This window comes from Budorcas taxicolor, chromosome 25 (genome assembly GCF_023091745.1).
Source record: "Budorcas taxicolor isolate Tak-1 chromosome 25, Takin1.1, whole genome shotgun sequence".
NCBI lineage: Eukaryota > Metazoa > Chordata > Mammalia > Artiodactyla > Bovidae > Budorcas > Budorcas taxicolor.
In genome coordinates this window covers 5,845,703-5,870,305 of record NC_068934.1, presented here as the reverse complement: position 1 = coordinate 5,870,305, position 24,603 = coordinate 5,845,703, and the positions used below count along the sequence as shown (strand labels likewise).

Below are 24,603 nucleotides of genomic sequence, written 5' to 3'. Positions count from 1 at the left end.
ACTGATCCACTGAGGAAGTATTAATAGTAGTATTATTAAAAGTAATAATAGTAGTGCCTGACAGCCTTTCTCAGGCTGGTCTGAGATTTAGAGAGCAGAGAATAAGCACTATACCATCAATACTGTCAATGCCGTTTAGAAAAATATCGAGCTGATCTTTATTAAGCATAGGGCTTGCAGAATATGAATTATACTGCAATTATTATAAATTGTCCTGGTCACTCTAGCTGGTCAAGAAGTACCAGTTCACTGGAGAAAAAATATGAAATAATTTTAGCTTTTCCAATTATAAAATTGTTGACTACCCCCTTTTCTGCTGTTTTGTCTTGTTAGCAAGCCTTGGGCAGTACTGTGGAAGAAGGCAAGGGATGCTCTTCGCCTCTGGCCATTGGCCAATGCCTTCATCTGGGCCTAGGCCATGCTACGCTAGCACTGGGGGAGCACAGTACCACGGGCCTCCCTTTGGGATTGCCCGGATCTTTGTGATGCTGTAGTCTCTGTTGATGTGGTTGTTTCCTGGTCTCTCTGCATGCGGTCCACGTATGTTTCCTTAGTGTTGGCTTCCCTTGAAGGGAGGCAAGATCCAAAAGCTAGATCAAGTAGGTTTAATTGCCACTCTAAGGAGTCTGAATTTTGTTTTTAAATTTCATGAGAAAGCTTTGAAGGATTTTAATGATGACCTGATCTGATTAACTCTGTAGAGTCTTCTTCATAAAGTAGCAAAGAGTGTTGGTGCAGGAACAACAGTTATATTGGGGCTACTGCAGAAGTCCACGTGAGAGATGACTATGGCTGGGATTAGACGAATACTAGTGAAGCAGCTGATTCAGATATATTTTGATTGCAGAGCCCATAGAACCTAGTGATGGATTGGGAACAAGGTGTGAAAGAAGAGTATGCCAGAGGTATGCCATGATTTGGGGCCAGAGGTATGCCAAAAATCTACAAGACAGCCATTAAAACAACTGCAGAAAGCTGGGAGAGCACTGTGGTGCTCACTTGGAGACAAGAATGTGAATAATCATAGGGCAGCAACGTCAAAAGAGAGCTTGTGCTGAATAATGATGTCAGAGCAAAGGCCCATCCTTCCTCTCTGTTGAGTACCTACGAGGCCATTCCTACTTCCCCATGAAGTGAATTTTTTTCTGGTCTTAGGACAAGAGGTGTCATCAAGTAAAAACAGATATCTGGTAAAATGGAATAGAGAAAGTGCTCTTAGAAGGAAGATCAAACGTCTAGAGAAATTTGTTCATAATCTAAAGATACTGAAGGCACACGGGGACTGAGGATGTAAGTGAGGACAGAGGATGAGAGTGTTGGAAGAAAAAGCATGAGGGGTCCTCTGATCCTAGCACTATTATGTGGACGCTGTCATGGAAAATAGTCTAAGGTGCATGTTAATGATAAGGAATGAGAAAAGGAAAGCATGGCTTAAAGGCCAAATAATATAACTTACCAGTGTAGGATTCCACCTGGAATGTTGGCATCGTGGTACACACACTCTCTACTGACAGGATGATGTGGGTGGTGGTCCTCTCTGTTTTACACCTTAACTTGGGTCTTTTCTAAGTTTCTGCATTTATTGTTGAGTAGAGTAATTGTGACATCAGGAGGAAATCATCCAATCATGGTTTTCTGCTTTTCTTTTTAAATTTCTTCTCATTTATTTATATGAATCTTTTATACTTTTCATAGTATATTCCTGTCTCACTTCTCACCCATTCTACAGATTATGGTATACTGTACAAAATATTAGCATTCTCAAATTTAAGTTTAAAACTACTTTAGGGCAGTTTTGGACCCAGGATTTTAGGAATTATCAATAGGAATACATCTCTTATCAAGAATCTCAGCCATTGTGACTTCAACTTTTCACTTTTTTGGAAAGTGAATGTTGCTATCTTGATGACCAGATTATCATATCACCCTGTGACATCATCATATGGGCTCAATAAAGGACAGAAATAGTATGGACCTAACAGAAGCAGAAGATATTAAGAAGAGGTGGCAAGAACACACAGAAAACTCTACAAAAAAAGATCTTCACGGCCCAGATAGTCACAATGGTGTGATCACTCACCTAGAGCCAGACAACCTGGAATGTGAAGTCAAGTGGGCCTTAGGAAGCATCACTACGAACAAAGCAAGTGGAGGTGATGGAATTCCAGAGAGTTATTTCTAATCCTAAAAGATGATGCTGTGAAAGTGCTGCACTCAATATGCCAGGAAATTTGGAAAACTCAGCAGTGGCCACAGGACTGGAAAAACTCAGTTTTCATTCCAGCCTCAAAGAAAGGCAATGCCAAAGAATGTTCAAACTACCACACAATTGTACTCAGCTCACATCCTAGCAAAGTAATACTCAAAATTCTCCAAGCCAGGCTTCAATAATACATGAAACGTGAACTTCCAGATGTTGAAGATGGATTTAGAAAAGGCAAAGGAACCAAAGATCAAATTGTCAACATCTGCTGGATCATCAAAAAATCAAGAGAGTTCCAGAAAAACATCTATTTCTACTTTATTGGCTATGCCAAAGGCTTTGACTGTGTGGATCACAACAAACTGTGGAAAATTCTGAAAGAGATGGGAATATCAGACCACCTAACCTGCCTCTTGAGAAATCTGTATGCAGGTCAGGAAGCAATAGTTAGAACTGGACAAGGAACAGACTGGTTCCAAATAAGAAAAGGAGTGCGTCAAGGCTGTATATTGTCACCCTGCCTATTTAACTTATATGCAGAGTACATCATGAGAAATGCTGGGCTGGAAGAAACACAAGCTGGAATAAAGATTGCTAGGAGAAATATCAGTAACCTCACATATGCAGATGACACCACCCTTATGGCAGAAAGTGAAGAAGAACTAAAGAACTTCTTGATGAAAGTGAAAGAGGAGAGTGAAAAAATTGGCTTAAAGCTCAACATTCAGAAAACGAAGATCATGGCATCTGGTCCCATCATTTCATGGCCAATAGATGGAGAAACAGTGGAAACAGTGACAGACTTTATTTTGGGGGCTCCAAAATCACTGCAGATGGTGACTGCAGCAGTGAAATTAAAAGACACTTACTCCTTGGAAGGAAAGTTATGACCAACCTAGATAGCATATTAAAAAGCAGAGACATTACTTTGCCAACAAAGGTCTGTCTAGTTAAGGCTATGGTCTTTCCAGTAGTCATATATGAATGTATAAAATATATATGTATATGAATATAAAGAAAGCTGGGCACTGAAGATTTGATGCTTTTGAACTGTGGTGTTGGATTTGACTCTTGAGAGTCCCCTGGAATGCAGGGAGATCCAACCGGTCCATCCTAAAGAAAATCAGTCCTGAATATTCATTGGAAGGACTGATGCTAAAGCTGAAGCTCCAATACTTTGGCCACCTGATGAGAAGAACTGACTCACTGGAAAAGACCCTGATGCTGAGAAAGATTGAAGGTGGGAGGAGAAGGGGACAACACAGGGTGAGATGGTTGGATGGCATCACTGACTCAATGGACATAAGTCTGAGTAAACTTTGGAAGTTGGTGATGGACAGGGAGACCTGGCGTGCTGCAGCCCATGGAGTTGCAAAGAGTCAGACACAACTCATTGAACTGAACTGATATTTGTACAGTGAGCATCTAGGTGATCCCTCTTTTATGAAAGATAAAGCAACATCTTCAGACAAAACATATAATTTGATGCTAAAAATTATTGATTTTGTATAGAATCCTAATTATTGGCATGTTTCTTAAGAAATGTACATATAGTGCTTTATTAATACAGAAGTCACACTTTTTCAAACCTTGCTGTGACCCATTTGATGGGATTTGGACTTTGAAGTTACAAGATTACCTCTTCTAGGATGGTAGAAGAGGAGGAAAAATATTATATAGGAACAATTTCCAGGTGGCTCAAGTGGTAAAGAATCCACCTGCCAAAGTAAGAGACACAGACAGGAAACACAGGTTCAATCCCTGGGTTGAGAAGATACTCTTAAGAAGGAAATGGCAACCCACTCCAGTATTCTTGCCTGGGCAATCCCATGGACAGAGGAGCCTGGCAGGCCATAGTCCATGGGATTACAAAGCCCGGGACATGACTGAGCACACAGGAGTAATTAAACTTTATGGATGAAAAAGATACTGAGTTCTGCCTTGTTAGAGCCCTTGAATATTGAGCAGAACAAATGTGATAATGGTTTTACTGAGATTGATTTTTCAATATTTAAAAGTTTTCTATACATTTTTTTCTTCATTTTTTAGCTGCAGGAAAGACCAAAAGGGGTTAGCATACATCAACAGTGTTGCTTTGTTAAGTGCACTTTGTAGGAAGCAAATATCATCTAAGTACTAATACTTAGAAACGGTGATAGCAACATTCTTTTATATGCTTAATTAAGAAGATGAAATAATGAATCTCTATCTATATTTTAGAAAAGGCCAAAGCCCTGCTGAACTAGCTAACTGGACTTTATACAATGAATTGCCAAGATAAAGAATGCAGATGCCACCAATTAAGGCATCGACAACCTTCATATTTAAGGTAACACTGCTCCTTCTTAGAACTTTTTATGTTTAATTACGTATTCAATATTTGCCTTCTCATTGTTGTAGGCTTTCTAAAGGCAAGGACCATATTTAGAATTTTCACAATATCCGAAATGCTGTAGCCTCATCGAAAGAGTGGATAATCTAACTTTAATTTGGGAAGATTAATTAAATTGGGAAACTCTGTTAATTAACACACTGATTTCTTCTATTAGTCAACACTTAATTAGCTATAAAAACTGAGATACGAGTAGGAAAAAACAATTTTCACAAATAACCTAGTAAATTTTTTTTCTTAAAAATGAGAAAACCAAACAAAATGTATTTATTATTATTATTGTTTTCAAACAAAATTTAATGACATGTATATATGGGAGAGGGCTTCCCACGGGGCTCAGTGGTAAAGATTCTGCCTGCTAATGCAGGAGATGCAGGAGACACATGGCATGTTCGATCCCTGGGTTGCAAAGATCCCCTGGAAGAGGAAATGGCAACTCACTCCAGTATTCTTGCCTGGAGAATCCCATGGACAGAGGAGCTTGGTGGTCTAGTCCATGGGGTTGCAAAGAGTCAGACACACCTAAGTGACCTAGCTCACATGCATAGACAAAAGAAACCCAGAGGAATTGAGTAACTCCCCAAAATGGTCAAAACCCTCACCTTAAATACCATCCTTAGCTAAAGCCATCCACTCCAGTACTCTTGCCTGGAAAATCCCATGGACGGAGGAAGCTGGTAGGCTGCAGTCCATGGGGTCGCTAAGAGTTGGACATGACTGAGCGACTTCACTTTCACTTTTCACTTTCATGCATTGGAGAAGGAAATGGCAACTCACTCCAGTATTCTTGCCTGGAGAATCCCAGGGACGGAGGAGCCTGGTGGGCTGCCGTCTATGGGACTGCACAAAGTCGGACACGACTGAAGCAACTTAGCAGCAGCAGCATGTAAAGCCACTGGGGGCAGTGGTTTGGGGACCTCAAAGCTGGGGAGGGGGGAAGGCCACTCACATGGAGATAGAAAGCAAAAGATTAGTAGAAAAAGAAATCGTAGGGCAGAGACAATGGGATACAGAGAGGAATTTTAACAGCCTCTCCCTCTCTGTCTGCCACACCAAGGAGTTTATCCTATGGTTATCTATGGTGACGGCTGCATTCCTGGGTTAGCTCCTCTGTTTACATTCTTTTAGGCAGTTAGGGGGAAGATCAAAGCTTATTCCTGATCCTTTGGGGGCCTTGATTTTCAGCTAGAAATAGTGTAGGAGCCAAAGGTGGCAAATTTTGCTCTCCTACAGTCCTACCTTCGAAATATTTTTAAAGACATTTCATAGTCCAGAAGTCAGTAGATTGCTTTATCTCAGTGGGTCAGTTTTTTAGTTTTGACAATAAAGTCATACCAGTTACTCATTTCAGGAAGCATTTATGCAAGCAGGCTCTTAAAGTTAGGCCTATAGGATACAGGCAATCAAGTATTTAATAAGATGCATTTCTATGGAGACAAAAGTAAAACAAGGTTTAGTGATTGATGGGAGGTGGTTTAGTCACTCAGCCATGTTTGACTCTCACAACCCCATGGACTGTAGCCCACCAGGTTCCTCTGCCCATGGGATTCTCCAGGCAAAAATACTGGAGTGGGTTGCCATTTTCTTCTCCAGGGTATCTTCCCGACCCAGGAATGAAACCCGGGTCACCTGCATTGCAGGCAGATTCTTTACCGACTGCACTGTGAGGGAATGATTGGAGCAAATTATAAACTCAATATCTGAGTCCTGAGAGTTTCTACTTGAGAAGATTTGGACAGGGAAGCCTGGCATTCTAAAGTCCATGCAGTAGCAAAAAGCTGGACATGACTGAGTGACTAAAGAAGAGCAAAAGCAAGGGGAATAGGCAGCTCATTCTCAAAAACCACCAAATTCCCCATTTATCTGGGGAAGAAGTTTGTATGGGTCACATTTGGGGTGAGGGCTACAGGTGTGTGGCTTTGTGCTGATCGGTTGGTGGTGAGGTAGCAGGGTGGGCTGCAGAGATCTGGCCCTCGGGCAGAAGTTGCCATCCTCCACCTGAGTGGGGGTCTCAGAAGACTGTAAAGGTATTGTTCTGTATATAACATAAGTTCCAGGAGTTGCCGCTATGGCTTCCCTGGTAGCTCAGAGGTTAAAGCATCTGCCTGCAGTGCAGGAGACCGGGGTTCAATCCCTGGGTTGGGAAGATCCCCTGGAGAAGGAAATGGCAACCCACTCCAGTATTCTTGCCTGGAGAATCCCATGGACAGAGGAGCCTGGTGGGCTACAGTCCACGGGGTCACAAAGAGTCGGACACGACTGAGCGACTTCACTTTCACTTTTCACTTCACCTGGGTAGGGGTCTCAGAAGAATGTAAAGGTATTCTTATGTATCTAACATAGGTTCCAGAGAAACCAGGAATCTGCCCCAAGGCGGCACTCTTGTTTCTAGACTGTCCTCCCTTGTTTCTGTATTTCCTCCCTTCCTTAGATTGCTGATGTTCAGTCCTTGAGTTTCAGACTCTTTGCGACCCCCTGGACTGCAGCACACCAGGCTTCCCTGTCCTCCACTATCATCCAGCCATCTCATCCTCTGTTGTCCCCTTCTCCTTCTGCCCTCAATCTTTCCCAGCATGAGGGTCTTTTCCAATGAGTCTGCTCTTCGCATCAGATGGCCAAAGTATTGGAGCCAACAGTTTGAACCTGCCCTTTGGAACTCAGGGAAGGTCACAGAGGCTGAATGAAGCCGACTTTCTACAAATAAGAAATGGAGGACACAGAAAAGATTTGTACCCCAAAGCCCAACAGTATCCTGCTCTGTTTCATAACAGGAGATATACTATCCTTTTAATGTTCTACTCAGTGGGCACCGTTGCTCTGGCAGCAAAACTGCTTTGGATAGGAGGAATCCAGTCACAAATATCTAAAGATTGCCTCCAGAATAAAAAAAGGGTGGATTCAGGCATCCTGATTACAAGGAAGGCTGCTTTGCAAACCTTGATATCACTTTTAAAGAGATATGCTAGGGTAAACAGGACTGGAGGGAGAGATCAGGGAGGATGACAAGAAACTAGCATCAGCTAGGATGCAAGGCACTTTCAGTGGTTAATCTTATTAATTGGAACCTGTAACATTCATGGCAACCCACTCTGGTATTCTTGCCTGGGAAATCCCTTGGACGGAGGAGCCTGGCAGGCTATAGCCCATGGGGTCCCAAAAGAGCCAGACAGGATTTAGCAACTAAACAGCAACATTCTAGTGAGATGGGGGACACCCCCAGTTGCAGAAGAAACTGACAGTTACAAACATTTGGAGACTTGTTCTGGTAAAGGAAAAGAAAAGAAAATCCCAACAGTTTCCATGTTGTATGTGGTTAAGAAACTGATGTGTTAAAATTACTTGAAAATTGCTAGTTTGTGTAGAATGTGAATATCAACCAAGGCCTCAATACAGATGAAAGTAAAACTGAAGTCGCTCAGTCATGTCCAACTCTTTGAGCCCCCAAGGACTGTAGTCCATGGAATTCTCCAGGCCAGAATACTGGCCTGCTCCAGGGGATCTTCCCAACCCAGGGATCGAACCTAGGCCTCCCACATTACAGGTGGATCTTTACCAGCTGAACCACAAGGGAAGCCCAAAAAGGCGTTCTGCATGAAAGCTTATAGGAGTGAGTGTGCCTAGCTGTGTCCAACTCTTTGTGACTCTTTGGACTGTATCCTGCCAGGTTCCTCTGTCCATGGGATTTTTCAGGCAAGCATACTGGAGTGGGTTGCAATTCCGTTCTCCAGGGGAGCTTCCTGACCCACAGACTGAAACTGTATATCCTGTGTCTCCAACATTGCATGCAGATTCTTTACCCACTGAGCCACCGGGAAGATAACAGATAGATGTTATCAAAATGGAAAATAGAAATCCCAAACAAAGCACATCATAGTCAATTAGCCTATAAGGAAAAAAAGAGTAGGACTTTATTTTTGTTTAAATTTATCTCATCCTTGGACTGCAGCCTACCAGGCTTCTCCAACCATGGGATTCTCCAGGCAAGAATACTGGAGTGAGTTACCAGTTCCTTCTCCAGGGGATCTTCCGGTCCCAGGGATCGAACCCAGGTCTCCTGCATTGGAGGCAGACACTTTAACCTCTGAGCCACCAGGGAAGCCCAAATTAAAATTAAAAAATGTTTATTTTTCTGAATGTGTTACCACATACATGTTAGTACAGTGGTGCCTATATACAATATTTGAATGAATAAACATAAAATATAAGCATTAAAAAAGAAAGAAAGACAGAAATTGATGCTTTATCACCGAGCAGGCAGAACCAGAGATGCTTCCCAAGCGTGAGCAGTTAGAAATTAGATTTCGTCAGGGGGTAATCAACAGGGAAGACAGAGCTGTGGTTAAATATATTTGACTACCGAAATTCGGAAATTCGGCAGTTTCTGGAAAGAAGTTGGTAAGCAGAGTTTCTTAGGGGCATTTCTCAGCGGCCTCCCCGCGAACGCAGACTTTGCCCGGGGTGGACAGAGTGGACGGAGCCTGCCACCAAGAAGCATGTCTGCTCCCCCCGCAGGGTCACCTCTGCCCCGTCGAGGCCCCCGGGCGACCGCAGGGACCGGCAGCTCGGGGCGCGCGTCCCTCCGCCTTCGGAGCCGCGCGGAGGCGGGCGGGGCCCGCGCTGGGCGGCCGCCTGGGGGGCCCGCGCGCGCCCGGCCGCGCGCCCCCGGCTCGCCCGCGCGCCCGCGGCGCGCCCCCGCGGCCAGCGCCTCCAGCTGCGGCCCGAGGAAGCCATGGCTCCGTCCGGGCGCCGACAGTACCTGTGGATATTCCTGGCCGCAGCGCTGGCGTCCTTCCTGGCTGGATTTACAGTGGGTAAGTGTGCCGACCCCTGCCCCGGGCGCCAGGCGCCCCTCCACCCTGCGGCCTGCGTGGAGAGAAGCCCCACAGCCTGCGGGGACGGCCGCGGCGCCGCGTCCCAGCCCGATTGGAAGCCGAACACGATGCATTCTGGCATGCCGAGCTCGGGGCTTCCCTGGTGGCTCAGCTGGTAAAGAATCCGCCTGCAATGCAGGAGACCCCGGTTCCATCCCTGGGTTGGGAAGATTTACTGGAGAAGGGATAGGCTACCCACACCAGGATTCTTGGGTTTCTCTGTTGGCTCAGACGGTAAGGAATCCACCTGCAATGTGGGAGACCTGGGTTGGGAAGATCCCCTGGAGAAGGGAACGGCTACCCACTCCAGGATTCTGGCCTGGAGAACTCCATGGACTGGGCAGTCTATGCGGTCGCAAAGAGTCAGGCACGACTGAGCACCTTTCACTCACTCAGGGTACTGTTAAGAGCCGTTGTAAAGAAAATTTAAAGTTGCCATTATTCGCAGGGGTCAAAGAGATTGTTTCGTTTCCAAGAGTTGAAACTTGTAACTGCCCTTCTGTGATCATTTATTGCAAAAATCTCTGGTGAATCCTCCCCGTGTGTTGGCCGCTGAGTTGTGAAGCAGACCTCCGTGGGAGAACAAGAAAGATAGAGGCCTGTGCTCTAATACATAACACGGGGAAAATGACAAGATTCTCTCTCATCTAAAACTCCTTTAACCAACTCAGAATTACACAGCGGAATTTGAAGGTTTTCTGCATTTAGTTTGAATTGTTGTTGCTGTTGTTTTTTGAATTTTGGGGTGGGGGGACTTTTAATTTTTATAAAAGTCAAAAGCACTTATTGTGTATGTAATATGCATATGTCTCTGTATCTGTCCCCCACCCCCACCCCACACAGGTTGGCTTAGTAAGCCCCTCAAAGATACGGCCACTTCAGCAGACAGTCACCAGAATTTAAGGTGGAAACTGATATCTGAGATGAAAGCTGATAATATAAAATCATTTCTTCGGTAAGTTGGTTTTGAATAATTGATCTTAAAAATAATGTCATATTAACTCCTGGTAGTTTAAATGTCCCTTTATACCACTCCAGTGTTCTTGCCTGGAGAATCCCAGGGACTGGGGAGCCTGGTGGGCTGCCGACTATGGGGTCGCACAGAGTCGTACACGACTGAAGTGACTTAGCAGCAGCAGCAGCATACCACTCTTAGAGTAAAATCTATTTGAATGTTGCGGAAATCTTTCTTCCCTGACTTCATGTGTAAAAAAAGTCTTTGGTTTCTTTATTAAGAGACGTTCCAACTTCATGTACTTTGGAGGGCAGCTGAATGTTACTCTCTGTTCCCCAGGCCTGGGTTTAATCAAGGAATTTATTTAAATGTCACATTCTATCAGGAAGACTCAGATGGTGGTAAACTTTGATTTAGAGAGAAAGAGATTAAAGTTTCAGATTCCGCTCACCACAAATTAAACCTTTGTCCCATCTACAAAATTAAGGAACATGAAAAGGACAGAATGAAAGCAAAAGGATCAGTGCACAACCCCCAGTGTCTTAGCAAGAAAAAGAATGACATTCAGGGGAGTGATCATGAAGTTCTTGAAGACAGCTATTGTGACATTTATCTCACTAAAGAAAAAAAAAAAGTTTTATTGAAGTATAAGAAAATTAGAAATACCAAGGGAACATTTCATGCAAGGATGGGCCCGATAAAGGACAGAAATGGTATGGACCTAACAGAAGCAGAAGATATTAAGAAGAGATGGCAAGAATACACAGAAGAATTGTACAAAAACATCTTCACGACCCAGATAATCACGATAGTGCGATCACTCACCTGGAGCCAGACATCCCGGAATGTGAAGTCAAGTGGGCGTTAGGAAGCATCACTACAAAGCTAGTGGAGGTGATGGAATTCCAGTTGAGCTATTTCAAATACTAAAAGATGATGCTGTGAAAGTGCTGTACTCAATATGCCAGCAAATTAGGAAACTCAGCAGTAGCCACGGGACTGGAAAACATCAGTTTTCATTTCAATCCTAAAAAAGGCAATGCCAAAGAATGTTCAAACTACTGCACAAATATACTCATCTCACACGCTAGTAAAGTAATGCTAAAAATTCTCCAAGCCAGGCTTCAGTAATACGTGAACTGTGAACTTCCAGATGTTCAAGCTAACTTTAGAAAAGGCAGAGGAACCAGAGATCAAATTGCTAACATCCGATGGATCATCAAAAAAGCAAGAGAGTTTCAGAAAAACGTCCATTTCTGGTTTATTGACTACGCCAAGGCCTTTGACTGTGTGGATCACAGTAAACTGTGGAGAATTCCGAAAGAGATGGGAATACCAGACCACCTGACCTGCCTCTTGAGAAATCTGTATGCAGGTCAGGAAGTAACAGTTAGAACTGGAAATGGCACAACAGACTGATTCCTAAAAGGAAAAGAAGTATGTCAAGGCTGTATATTGTCACCCTGCTTATTTAACTTATGTGTAGAGTACAACAGGAGAAATGCTGGGCTGGATGAAACACAAGCTGGAATCAAGATTGCCAGGAGAAATACCAATAACCTCAGATATGCAGATGACACCACCCTTGTGGCAGAAAGTGAAGAGGAACTAAAAAGCCTCTTGATGAAACTGAGATAAAAGAGTGAAAAAGTTGGCTTAAAGCTCAACATTCAAAAAACTAAGATCATGGCATCTGGTCCCATCGCTTCTTGGCAAATAGATGGGAAACAGTTGGCAAATAGTTGAAACAGTGGCTGACTTTATTTTGGGGGGCCTCCAAAATCACTGCAGATGGTGACTGCAGCCATGAAATTAAAAGACGCTTACTCCTTGGAAGGAAAGTTATGACCAAGCTAGACAGCATATTAAAAAGCGGAGACATTACCTTGCCAACAAAGGTCCATCTAGTCAAGGCTATGGTTTTTCCAATGGTCGTGTATGGATGTGAGAGTTGGACTGTAAAGAAAGCTGAGCGCTGAAGAATTGATGCTTTTGAACTGTGGTGTTGGAGAAGACTCTTGAGAGTCCCTTGGACTGCAAGGAGATCCAACCAGTCCATCCTAAAGGAAATCAGTCCTGAATATTCATTGGAAGGACTGATGCTGAAGCAGAAACTCCAATACTTTGGCCACCTGATGCGAAGAGCTGACTCATTTGAAAAGACTCTTATGCTGGGAAAGATTGAGGGCAGGAGAAGAAGGGGATGACAGAGGATGAGATGGTTGGATGGCATCACTGACTCAATGGACATGAGTTTGGGCAAACACCAGGAGTTGATGATGGACAGGGAGGCCTGGCATGCTGTGGTCCATGGGGTTGCAAAGAGTTGGACACGACTGAGCGACTGAACTAAACTGAGCTGAATTTCCATAAAATATACTGCATCCATATAAAGCTTACAATTTGAGAGTATTGACATATGTATAATACACTCAGCCAACCTCCTCCTCAATCAAGAGACAGAAAAATTATATCAAGGCTTTGGGGTTTATTCCTCCTTCACTCTCTATGGATTCCTTTTTATTTTCTAATATTTTATATAGATAGAATCATACAGTATGTGCTCTGTTGTGTCTTTCACTCAGCATAATCAATGATTTTGGAATTCAGCCAGGTTGTTCATTGTGTCTGTGGAGTACATTGCTTTTTATTGCTGAGTATTATTCTGTTGTATGGATCAGTCCAGTTCAGTCGCTCAGTCATGTCTGACACTTTGCAACTCTATGGACTGCTGTATGGCAGGCCTCCCTGTCCATCAACAACCCCCAGAGTCTACTCAAACTCATGTCCATCGAGTCAGTGACACCATCCAGCCATCTCATCCTCTGTCGTCCCCTTCTCCTCCTGCCCCTACTCCCTCCCAGCATCAGGGTCTTTTCCAATGAGTCAACTCTTTGCATCAGGTGGCCAAAGTACTGGAGTTTCAGCTTCAACATCAGTCCTTCCAAAGAACACCCAGGACTGATCTCCTTTAGAATGGACTGGTTGGATCTCCTTGCAGTCCAAGGGACTCTCAAGAGTGTTCTCCAACACCACGGTTCAAAACCATCAATTATTCGGCGCTCAGCTTCCTTCACACTCCAACTCTCACATCCATACATGACTACTAGAAAAACCATAGCCTTGACTAGAGGGACCTTTGTTGGCAAGGTAATGTCTCTGCTTTTGAATAGGCTATCTAGCTTGGTCATAACTTTCCTTCCAAGGAGTAAGCATCTTTTAATTTCATGGCTGCAATCACCGTCTGCAGTGATTTTGGAGCCCCCAAAAATAAAGTCAGCCACTGTTTCCTCTGTTTCCCTATCTATCTGCCGTGAAGTGATGGAACTGGGTGCCATGATATTAGTTTTCCAAATGTTGAGCTTTAAGCCAACTTTTTCACTCTCTTCTTTCACTTTCATCCAGAGGCTCTTTAGTTCTTCTTCACTTTCTGCCATAAGGGTGGTGTCATCTGCATATCTGAGGTTACTGATATTTCTCCCGGCAATCTTGATTCCAGCTTGTGCTTCCTCCAGTCCAACATTTCTCATGATGTACTCTGCATATAAGTTAAATAAGCACGGTGACAATATACAGCCTTGACGTACTCTTTTTCCTATTTGGAACCACTCTGTTGTTCCATGTCCAGTTCTAACTGTTGCTTCCTGACCTGCATACAGGTTTCTCAAAAGGCAGGTCAGGTGGTCTGGTATTCCCATCTCTTTCAGAATTTTCCACAGTTTATTGTGATCCACACACTCAAAGGCTTTGGCATAGTCAATAAAGCAGAAATGGATGTTTTTCTGGAACTCTGTTGCTTTTTCGATGTAGTGGAGTTTATATAGGGCAGTGATTTTAAATTTTGATAAAGTCCAATTGAACAATTTTTGTCTTATGTTTCATACTTTTGTGTTCTATGTAATCTAGCCTATGAGAAGTTGTGAAGATTATTTTTGAAGTTTTATGATTGTAGGCTGCATATTTAGGTCAGTGGTCCACTTCAAGGTAATTTTTATGTGTAGTATGATATTAGTTGATCATTTTCTAAATACAAATATGTAATTATTCCTATAAGATTTGTTTAAAAAACTTTCCTTTCCCTTTTGAATAGCTTTGATATCTTTGACTAAAATCACTTGACCATAATGGCTTGTTTCTGGATGTTATAGTTTCTTCTGTTGTTGTGTCACTCAGTTATGTCTGACTCTTTTCAGCCCCATGTACTGCAGCACACCACGCTTCCCTGTCCTTCACCGTCTCCTGGAGTTTGCTCAGACTTGGGTCTATTGAGTCGATGATGCCATCCAACCATTTTATCCTCTGTCACCCACTTCTCCCGCCTTCAATCTTTTCCAGCACCAGGGTCTTTTCCAATAAGTCAGCTCTTTGCATTAAGTGGCCAGAATATTGGAGCTTCAGCTTCAGCATCAGTCCTTCCAGTGGATATTCAGGGTTGATTTCCTTTAAGATTTCCTTTGGTTTTGCTGTCCAAGGGGCTCTCAAGAGTCTTCTCCAGCACCACAGTCCGAAAACATCAATTCTTCATTGTTCAGCCTTCTTTATGGTCCAACTCTTACGTTGGTACATGACTGCAAAAACCACAGCTTGGAGTATATGGACCTTTGTCAGCAAAATATTTTCTTCTGTTGATCTGTTAATCTCAGTACCATGTTGTCTTGTTGGGTATAGCTTAATAGTAAGTTGAGTAAAATGAGATAGAGTTAATCCTACATATTTTGCTTTTTAAAGATTGCTTTGACTATTTTATTTTCATTTTCAAATAAGTTTTAAAATCAACTTCTCAATTCTTACCAAAGAAAAAATTGCGTGTTGGGACTTTGATTAAAATTGCATTGAATTTGTGAGCCAATTAGAAAGAGTCTTTTAATCTCTTCATTCATTGTAGGGATGTACTGTGTGTGTTAGTTGCTCAGTCGTGTCCAACTCTTTATGACCTCATGGGCTGTGGTCCAGTCCCTGCTAGGCTCCTTTGTTCATGAAATTCTCCAAGCAAGAATACTGGAGTGGGTTGCCATTTCCTTCCCCTGGGGAGCTTCCCAATCCAGGGATCGAACCCCGGTCTCCTGCATTGCAGGTGGATTCTTTACTATCTGAGCAAACAGGAAAGCCCTAGGGATGCACTCAGTAGATCCACCTGCCAATGCAGGAGACACAAGGGAAGCGGGTTCAATCTCTGGGTCAGGAAGATCCTCTGGAGGAGGAAATAGCAACCCACTCCAGTATTCTTGCTTGGAAAATTCCATGGGCAGAGGAACCTGGTGGGCTGCAGTCCACCGGCTTGCAAAGAGTTGGACACGACTGAGCAAGCACCCATATGCGTGCATATGACCATATTATGACTGATAAAACAGGATAAAAATTTAGTTGAGATCCACTACAAAGTTTTCCTCTGTTAAAAGAAACACAAAAGAGGAAATAACTTCTCCTGAACATTGTAACATGTATATATGATGTGTGTGGAGCTGCAATGCTCGTTTTGGGACCATAAGGAGAAATTCAGTAAAGTTGTTCCCTGATGCTTTTTTTTTTTGCACTTCTTTCATTTCAGTGGGTTAATGAAAAGGGGGGAGGCAAACCTTAATGATTAATACTTCACCTTAAATGAAGGGAATATACTTACCTTACCCCCCCTCAATTGTAAGAATATTATTTATTCACTAAAGGAAATAAAACAATAGTGAATTATAGGAAGTAAAATTTTAAATATCCCCCAGCCCCGGTGGTTTTCTTGTGCATGCAAAAACTTCTGTCTAAAAACACATAAATACTTCTTTAAAAAAGTTAGTTTATTTTGTTTGATTGCATCGGGTCTCAGTTGCAGCCCACAGCCTCTTTCCGCATCATGGGGGCTTCTTTAGTTGTGGTGTGTGGGCTTAGTTGCCCCATGGCACGTGGGATCTTAGTTCCCTGACCAGGGATCAAACTGGCATTATTGCATTGCAAAGCGGATTCTTTTTATTTTTCTTCACTTTCCCTTCATGGGTCTCTCTATTCAAGACCTTTGTTTTGGATTGTCAGCAACTGGTTTGGCCCTTTGAGGCTTCCTATCAGGAATGCTTTAAGTCAAAATGCATGTGTGGGAAGGTGGATTATTAATCACTGGACCACAAGGGAAGTCCCGATACTTCCCCCCTCCCCCACAAATATTGTATGTATTAAATATCAGTAACTTGCAGCTTTGATTTAATGATAATAGATGTGGAAAGCTTCACAGAAAAGAAAATGATTGAAGTATCATAAAGAACAGTTAATAGCTTACAGGTGGGGAAGGTAAATGACTAGGAGTGGTGTACAGGGATATTTACGTAAGTAGGATGATACTTTTGTCTAAGAGAAGATCTTGTGCAAAGGCTAAAATGTGTGGTGATTTTAGGAGACCAATTAGCATATTAAATGATAAGAGTGAAGAAGTTTATAAGGTGAGTGGTGAGAAAGTGGAAAGTGATCCACTGGAAAGTGGATCAGATGAAAAAAAGGGTCCAATGCGAACTTTATAATGCAGAATATAAGAAGCCATAGAAGGATTTTAAGCAGTTGATCAGTATGATCAGATGAATGATTTAATTCCACAACGGATCTTCCGGACCCAGGAATCAAACCCAGGTCTCCTGCACTGTAGGCAGATTCTTTACCGACTCAGCTATGAGGGAAGCCCTATTAAATTATAAGCAACTTATTTAACTGCTCTCTGTTTCCGTATTTGCAAAATGCAGACAGTGGAAAAAGGGTGGTTAGGATTAAATCAGAAAGCCCATGTGAAATACCTCATCAGGTTACTAGCATATAGTACATTTTCAGTAAGTACTGATTTTGCTTTACTGTCTGCCTTTTTTGGTTGTTCTGTGATTGACTAAAACACCAGTGTATAGAAGTATAATTGCTCTACTTACGGAGGGAGGGGGTTTGGGAAACTTTTAAAATATTTACCTCAAGCAAAGTGAATTTCATTTGAAACTATGCTTGTGAAGTTACTTAACTGTTGCGAATCATTTAGACTCAGAACCAAGAGATCATTGCCTAAACTTAGTTCAGCAAATCTGAATTATGTAATTCCTGGATAACAGGCAAGTACTGAGCATTTGGAAATATAAACATAGAGATGCATGAACTTGAACTTCAATGGGATAAATAAACTACTGTGTACAGTAGCTTGAAAACAGCACCAAAAGTGCATGCTAGCACACCTGCCCGACTGGTGTCTGGCAAAGATGATGATCTTAGTTTGAGAATATCTTCACTTCCTGATAAGCAGCAAGAAGTTAGCACCGGTGGCATATGGATGTGCCATCCTTCCATCGCGTTTGCTCGTCCCTGAATCCCTGCTGACTGTGTTCAGCACGGGATGTGTTCTTTTCTGAGGAAGCACTGTCGGGACCAGCTCAACAATGAACAGACCCGAGGGAGCGGAGCCGCAGAAGAATAAGGAAGAAGAAGACTCAGAAATGAAGCGGGGATCAGGGGGCTGATGCCATTCTCAGGCAAAAGCCCAGATCCTAATCCTTGCAGGCCTTTTCTTGTTAACTTCTCCTTCCTTGTTTGTGCTCTCGAGATATCTGTTCTTTAGTCTCAGATGTCAATCCTTCAGGCCTTTTATGGTTCTGTTTAGCCCTTCAGCTAGTGACGCCCTTTCTCAGCAACCCCCTCAAGGCTTTGGTTACTGGTTTTCCATCAGTCACATCAGTACTTCAGCATCTTGTTTTCAAGATGTCTTACCATGTTGTACTTTTTACTGCTCCCAGCCCTTCACCTGGGGGTGATGAGAAAGTCATTCTTAATTTTTCAAAGAAGACCTGTTAGTTATAGTACAGGCCTGTGCATAGCATATTCCCTGCAAGCACAATGTGAAAACTGCAGTTACATACAAATGTTTAAAAACTGGCATATCTAGAAATCCCTAGCTGTGTTTTTTATATCTTGGTTATAGAAATGATGCTTAATGTCTAAAATATGAGTTATGGATCTAAAAGAGTTCTTAGGACATTTTCTGAATATAGTCTTTGAATCCCACTTTAATTTTATTTTCATTTCAGTTCATTTACAAAGCTACCTCATCTGGCAGGAACAGAACAAAATTTATTGCTTGCCAAGAAAATCCAAAACCAGTGGAAGAAATTTGGACTGGATTCAGCCGAGTTGGTGCACTATGATGTTCTCTTGTCTTACCCTAATGAGACAAATGCCAACTACATATCAGTCATAGATGAACAAGGAATTGAGGTGACTGATTTACAATATTGTATTAGTTTCAGGTGTACAGCAAAGCAATTCCGTTTTATGTAAGTTTTTTTCAGATTATTTCCCATTATAGATTATTATAATTTATTGAATATTGTTCCCTGTGTTATACAGTAAATCTTCATTACTTCCCTACTTGTTAATGTATCTGTTAGTGTATCTGTTAATCCTGTAGTGCATGCTAAGTTGGTTCAGCTGTGTCTGACTCTTTCTGACCCAATGGCTCATACTCTGGCAGGATGCTCTGGCCATGGGATTCTCCAGGCAAGAACACTGGAGTGGGTTGCCATTTCCTCCTTCAGGGGATCTTCCCAACCCAAGGATCAAACATGTGTCTCCTGCCTGAGTCTCTTGTGTTGTCAGGTAGATTCTTTACCACTTGAGCCACCCGGGAATTGTTAATCCTATACTCCTATTTTATTCCTTTCCCCATTACTTCCCTGGTGGCTCAGATGGTAAAGAATCTGCTTGCAACGTGGCAGACCTGGGTTTGATCCCTGGGTTGGGAAGATTCCCTGGAGGAGGGCATGGCAACCCACTCCAGTGTTCTTATCTGGAGAATCCCATGGACAGAGGAGCTTGGTGGGCTACAGTCCATGGGGTCGCAGAGTTGGACACGACTGAGAAAGCACATACCTTTCTTCTTTAGTAATCATGTTGTTTTCTGTGTCTGTAAACCTTTCTCTTTTGTATATAGATGGATCCATGTTATTTTTTAGATTCCAAATAAAAGTGATGTATTTGTGTCTCTGACTTCACTTAGTATGATATTCTCTGGATCTATCCCTCTTGCTTGGAAATGGCAATATTTAATATTAATACTCTTTTATGGCTGAGTAATATTCCATTGTATATGTAAACCAAATCTTATTGAACCAGTTGTCTGTTAATGGGCACGTGAATCTTATTAAACCAGCTGTCTGTTAATGGGCACATGGCTTGTTTGCATGTCTTAGCTATTGTAAATTGTGCTGTATCAAATATTTCGGTGCATGTACCTTTTCAAATCAGAGTTTTTGTAGTTTCTGTATATATGCCCACAAGTAGACTTGCTAGATCATACAGTAGCTCTATTTTTAGTTTTTTAAGGAGCCTCCATACTGTTCTGTGTAGTGGCTGTACCAATTTACATTCCCACTAATGGTGCAGGAGGGTTCCTTTTTCTCTCCACCTTTTCTAGCATTTGTTTTACATTTCTCTGTTGCTTAGCAGTGTTGAGCATCTTCTCATGTGCCTGTTCACCATCTGTATGTCATCTTTAAAGAAATATCTATTGAGGCCTTTTGCCCACAAAATGCATTATTCTTTAATAGCAATCAGAAATGTTTCTAACTTCATGTGTTTCAATTCTTGCTAGATTTTCAATACATCATACGTTGAGCCACCACCAGATGGATATGAGAATGTTAAGAATATTGTACCACCCTATAATGCCTTTTCACCCCCAGGCGTGCCAGAGGTAAAATAAAAGACACTCAGTTCTTTCAACTTTTATATAAAAATACCTGTGTAAAGGACTAAAACCAAGAAAATTAGGTGGATCATACATGTTAATTCATACTTTGAGACTCCATCCTCTACATGAGGTAAGGTGAAGTCGCTCAGTCGTGTTTGACTCTTTGCAACCCCATGGACTGTAACCTACTAGGCTTCTCTGTCTATGGGATTACCCAGGCAAGAATACTGGAGTGGATTGCCATTTCCTTCTCCAGGGGATCTTCCCGACCCAGGGATCAAACCCAGGTCTCCCGCATTGGAGGCAGACACTTTAACCTCTGAGCCACCAGGGAAGCCCTCCTCTACATAACCTCCCTAAAAGCAATTTTTAGAAAAGAAATACTTGAGAATCAGACCCTGATAAACACATGCCATTCTTTGAAATAACTCAGAAACTGCTGCCCATGTCTTAATTCAGTAAGGGCAGTAGATAGTTTTCAAACTTTTTTCCTTTGTCCATTGTCTGACTTTGTTATAGATTTATAGATCTGAATTGATAAATCATACCACAGAAGTTCTTAATACCATGGTTGGAAATAAATACCATGGTTGGAAATAACATAGCTACTTTTATTTATAGTATTCCCTATAGCTCAGTGTACACTAGTAATTTCTTCAAACATTTAAACACTGTTTAAATGTTTTACATATTGCCTCTTTTTTTTTTAACTTTGAGGATACTGAAATATTTTAAAAGACTTCTCCAGAATTAGCATGGGTCTGTTTATTAAGCCCAAGACAAGAAAGATAACTTTTTATTATAATGCAGTATTAGGGAGCAAACAGCTACTTTGGTTTTCTCTTTAGCAGTGTTTTGTATATTTGCTGTTGTTTGTTTTTATTTTTATTTCCAACAGGGGGAGCTTGTATATGTGAACTATGCTCGTACTGAAGACTTTTTCAAACTAGAAAGAGAGATGAACATCAACTGCACTGGAAAGATTGTTATTGCCAGATATGGGAGAATCTTCAGAGGAAACAAAGTACTTTGTTATTTGCTTTTCTAAAGGGAAAAATAATATATAACCAGTAAATAGAGATGATTTACATCATTTGCGTTATGGTTTCCAAAAATTGCTGTTGGTTGATTTAGTCACTGAGTAGTGTCCGACTCTGTGCAACCCTATGGACTGCAGCCCACCAGGCTCCTCTGTCCATGGGATTCTCCAAGCAGGGATACTTGAGTGGGTTGCCATTTCCTTCTCCAAAATTGCCATATATATATATTTATAAATTTGTTATTTTCATGGTTGCACAGAAAAATCCTGGGGTTTTATTTGTTTGCTTGTCTTTTGTCATTGTTGTTTTTGCTATCTTGCGTATCTAGAAAGGGAAATTATTCTTCTTAGTTTTATTACCAAAGCTATGTTGTTTTTTTATTAAAATGATGAAATTTTAGATAAACTAAAAAATGAAAATCCATATGTTCCTCAATTCATTCATTGCCCAGACGTAATCAATTCTTAATAGGTCTTTTCAGGCCTGATTTTGTGAAATATGAATGTATGTCTTCATATACTCATTTTACGTAATTTCTTCTTTTTTCTTTCACAAAGAGGGCATCAGACACTACATATTGTGTAAATTTACTTTTTCACTCAATGATAACTCAGAGGTCAGCACACTGAGTTATATAGTAAGATGGTTAAGAGTATAGGGTGTTAGATCTGTGTAACCTGGCTTCCCGTCTGGTGCGGATTCCCTGTGCTCTAGATCTTCTCCTGTGAGCAAGTTACTTAACCTCTCTGTGCCAGTGTTTCTTCTTATGTGAAATAGGAATGCTAATAATAACATTAATCTCCTAGAATCCACAGTAGGATTTATCAACCTTACATTTGAAAGCACTTAGGATAGTTACTGGTACTGAGTAATTTCTTGTAACTGCTTATTAAGTAAATACCTCATTTTGTAAATATCTTTATTTGTTTGGCTGTACCACGTTTGAGCTTCCCTGGTGGCTCAGAGGGTAAAGCGTCTGCTTGCAATGCAGGAGACCTGGGTTCGATCCCTGGATTGGGAAGATCCCCTGGAGAAGGAAATGGCAACCCACTCCAGTACTCTTGCCTGGAAAATCCCATGGACAGAGAAGCCTGGTAGGCTACAGTCCATGGGGTCACAAAGAGTCGGACACGACTGAGCGACTTCGCTCACTTCACCAAGTTTTAGTTGCAGCACATGGGATCTCTAGTCGTGGTGCTTGAGCTCTCATAACCAGCATGTGGGATCTAGTTCCCTGACCAGGGATCACGCCTGGACTCCCTGCATTGGGAGCTCCGAGTCTTGGCCACTGGACCATCAGGGAAGTTCCTCCCTCATCATTTTAGATGGCTATGTAATATTTCACAGAATTATTAGGCAATTTATTTAACCATTCCACTTGTCTTGTCTTAAATTTGTTGCTATTACAAATATTTATGTTGTGAGCATCTTTGTCCATATGTACTTGAACATTTGTATGAGGATTTTTGTAATTTAGATTCACTCCTAGAAGCTGAATGGCTAAATCATAGTGTACAGTTGACTCAAATCTGTGACAACATAGGTTTGAACTATGTGAGTCTGCTTGTACCTGGATATTTTCAATAGTTAATAATAGTATTATACAGGTACTACATGGGCTTCCCAGGTGGCTCAGCGGCCTGCTAATGCAGCAGACACACAGGAGGTATGGGTTCAGTCTCTGGGTCAAGATCTCCTGGAGTAGAAAAGGGCAACCAATTCCAGTATTCTTACCTAAAAAGTCCCATGGACAAAGGAGCTTGGCAGGCTACAGTCCACAGGGTCGCAAAGAGTTGAACAGGAATGGGAAACTCTGCACCCATTCACACAGTTTCTACAAGGTCAAAGGCTGGTTAAAACCACAGATGCAGACAAACGGAGAATACAGAGGGCCAAGCCTAAATTATTCTTGGATTAACCCTGCATTATTCAAGGATCAGTTGTACATTATTTCAAAAGTTTGATGGGCATCATAGATTTGTACTTCAGAAAAGTTTTATCAGATATTACTTTATCTCATCTTTGTCTCAATACTGGGAAGTGTTTTAGCTGATTGATGGTTATCTATCTTTCATTATACTACTTCTAGTAATCAATAATTCAGTATCTTACAGGATACATTTTCCTATTTGTGGTCAGTTTGAATTGTTAGAAAAATATTTTAAAAAACACTGGGCTATGTTTCAGACACTAAGTTCGGGGTAGATTTTCTTCTTTTCTTTCTCTTCTCTTCTGCCCCGGCTCTCTGCAGTGAGATGATAGAATGTTAACCACTGGACCACCAGGGACTTCACCTGTGTAGAATTTTAAATTAGCTTTCTTAGCTCCACAGACATTTACATCATCTTAAGTCTGTGGTCTGGAGGAAGCAGAAGCTGGAGTCAAGATTGCTGGGAGAAATATCAATAACCTCAGATATGCAGATGACACCACCTTTATGGAAGAAAGTGAAGAAGAACTAAAGAGCCTCTTGATGAAAGTGAAAGAGGAGAGTCAAAAAGTTGGCTTAAAGCTCAACATTCAGAAAACTCAGATCATGGCATCCAGTCCCATCACTTCATGGCAAATAGATGGGGAAACAGTGGAAACAGTGGCTGACTTTATTTTTCTGGGCTCCAAAATCACTGCGGATGGTGATTGCATCCATGAAATTAAAAGATGCTTACTCCTTGGAAGGAAAGTTATGACCAAGCTAGACAGCATATTGAAAAGCAGAGACATTACTTTGCCAACAAAGGTCCGTCTAGTCAAGGCTATGGTTTTTCCAGTGGTCATGTATGGATGTGAGAGTTGGACTATAAAGAAAGCTGAGCACTGAAGAACTGATGCTTTTGAACTGTGGTGTTGGAGAAGACTCTTGAGAGTCCCTTGGACTGCAAGGAGATCTGAACAGTCCATCTTAAAGGAGATCAGTCCTGGGTGTTCATTGGTACTGATGTTGAAGCTGAAACTCCAGTATTTTGGCCACCTGATGTGAAGAGCTGACTCATTGGAAAAGACCCTGATGCTGGGAAAGATTGAGGGCAGGAGGGGAAGGGGATGACAGAGCATGAGATGGTTGGATGGCATCACTGACTCGATGGACGTGAGTCTGAGTGAACTCCGGGAGTTGGTGATGGACAGGGAGGCCTGGCATGCTGCGGTTCATGGGGTCGCAAAGAGTTAGACATGATTGAGCGACTGAACTGAACTGAAGTCTATGATGTTCCAACCGTTGGAGAGTGTGCGTGCTCAGTTGCCTTGGTCATGTCCACCTCTTTGTGATCCAGTGGACTGTAGCCCAGCAATCTTCTCTGTCCATGGGAGTTTCCAGGCAAGAATACTGGAGTGGGTTGCCATGCTCTCCTCCAGGGGATCTTCCCGGCCCAGGAATAGAACCCACATGTGTGTTGCCTCCATTGCAGGCAGATTCTTTATCATTGAGCCACCTGGGAAGCCCAAACACTGAGGG

General features: G+C 42.1%; 1 protein-coding gene across 1 annotated transcript in view; it reads left to right on the top strand.

Moving 5' to 3' along the window:
- Window positions 1–9,324: 9,324 nt before the first annotated feature.
- The window catches only part of NAALAD2 (N-acetylated alpha-linked acidic dipeptidase 2), a 49,251-nt gene continuing 33,972 nt past the window's right edge, over window positions 9,325–24,603 (top strand). Inside the window, exons 1-5 of the mRNA XM_052661994.1 lie at window positions 9,325–9,406; window positions 10,310–10,421; window positions 18,452–18,638; window positions 20,014–20,115; window positions 21,011–21,136. Coding sequence (XP_052517954.1) covers window positions 9,325–9,406; window positions 10,310–10,421; window positions 18,452–18,638; window positions 20,014–20,115; window positions 21,011–21,136 — 609 coding nt within the window. The remainder of the gene's footprint in view (window positions 9,407–10,309; window positions 10,422–18,451; window positions 18,639–20,013; window positions 20,116–21,010; window positions 21,137–24,603) is intronic.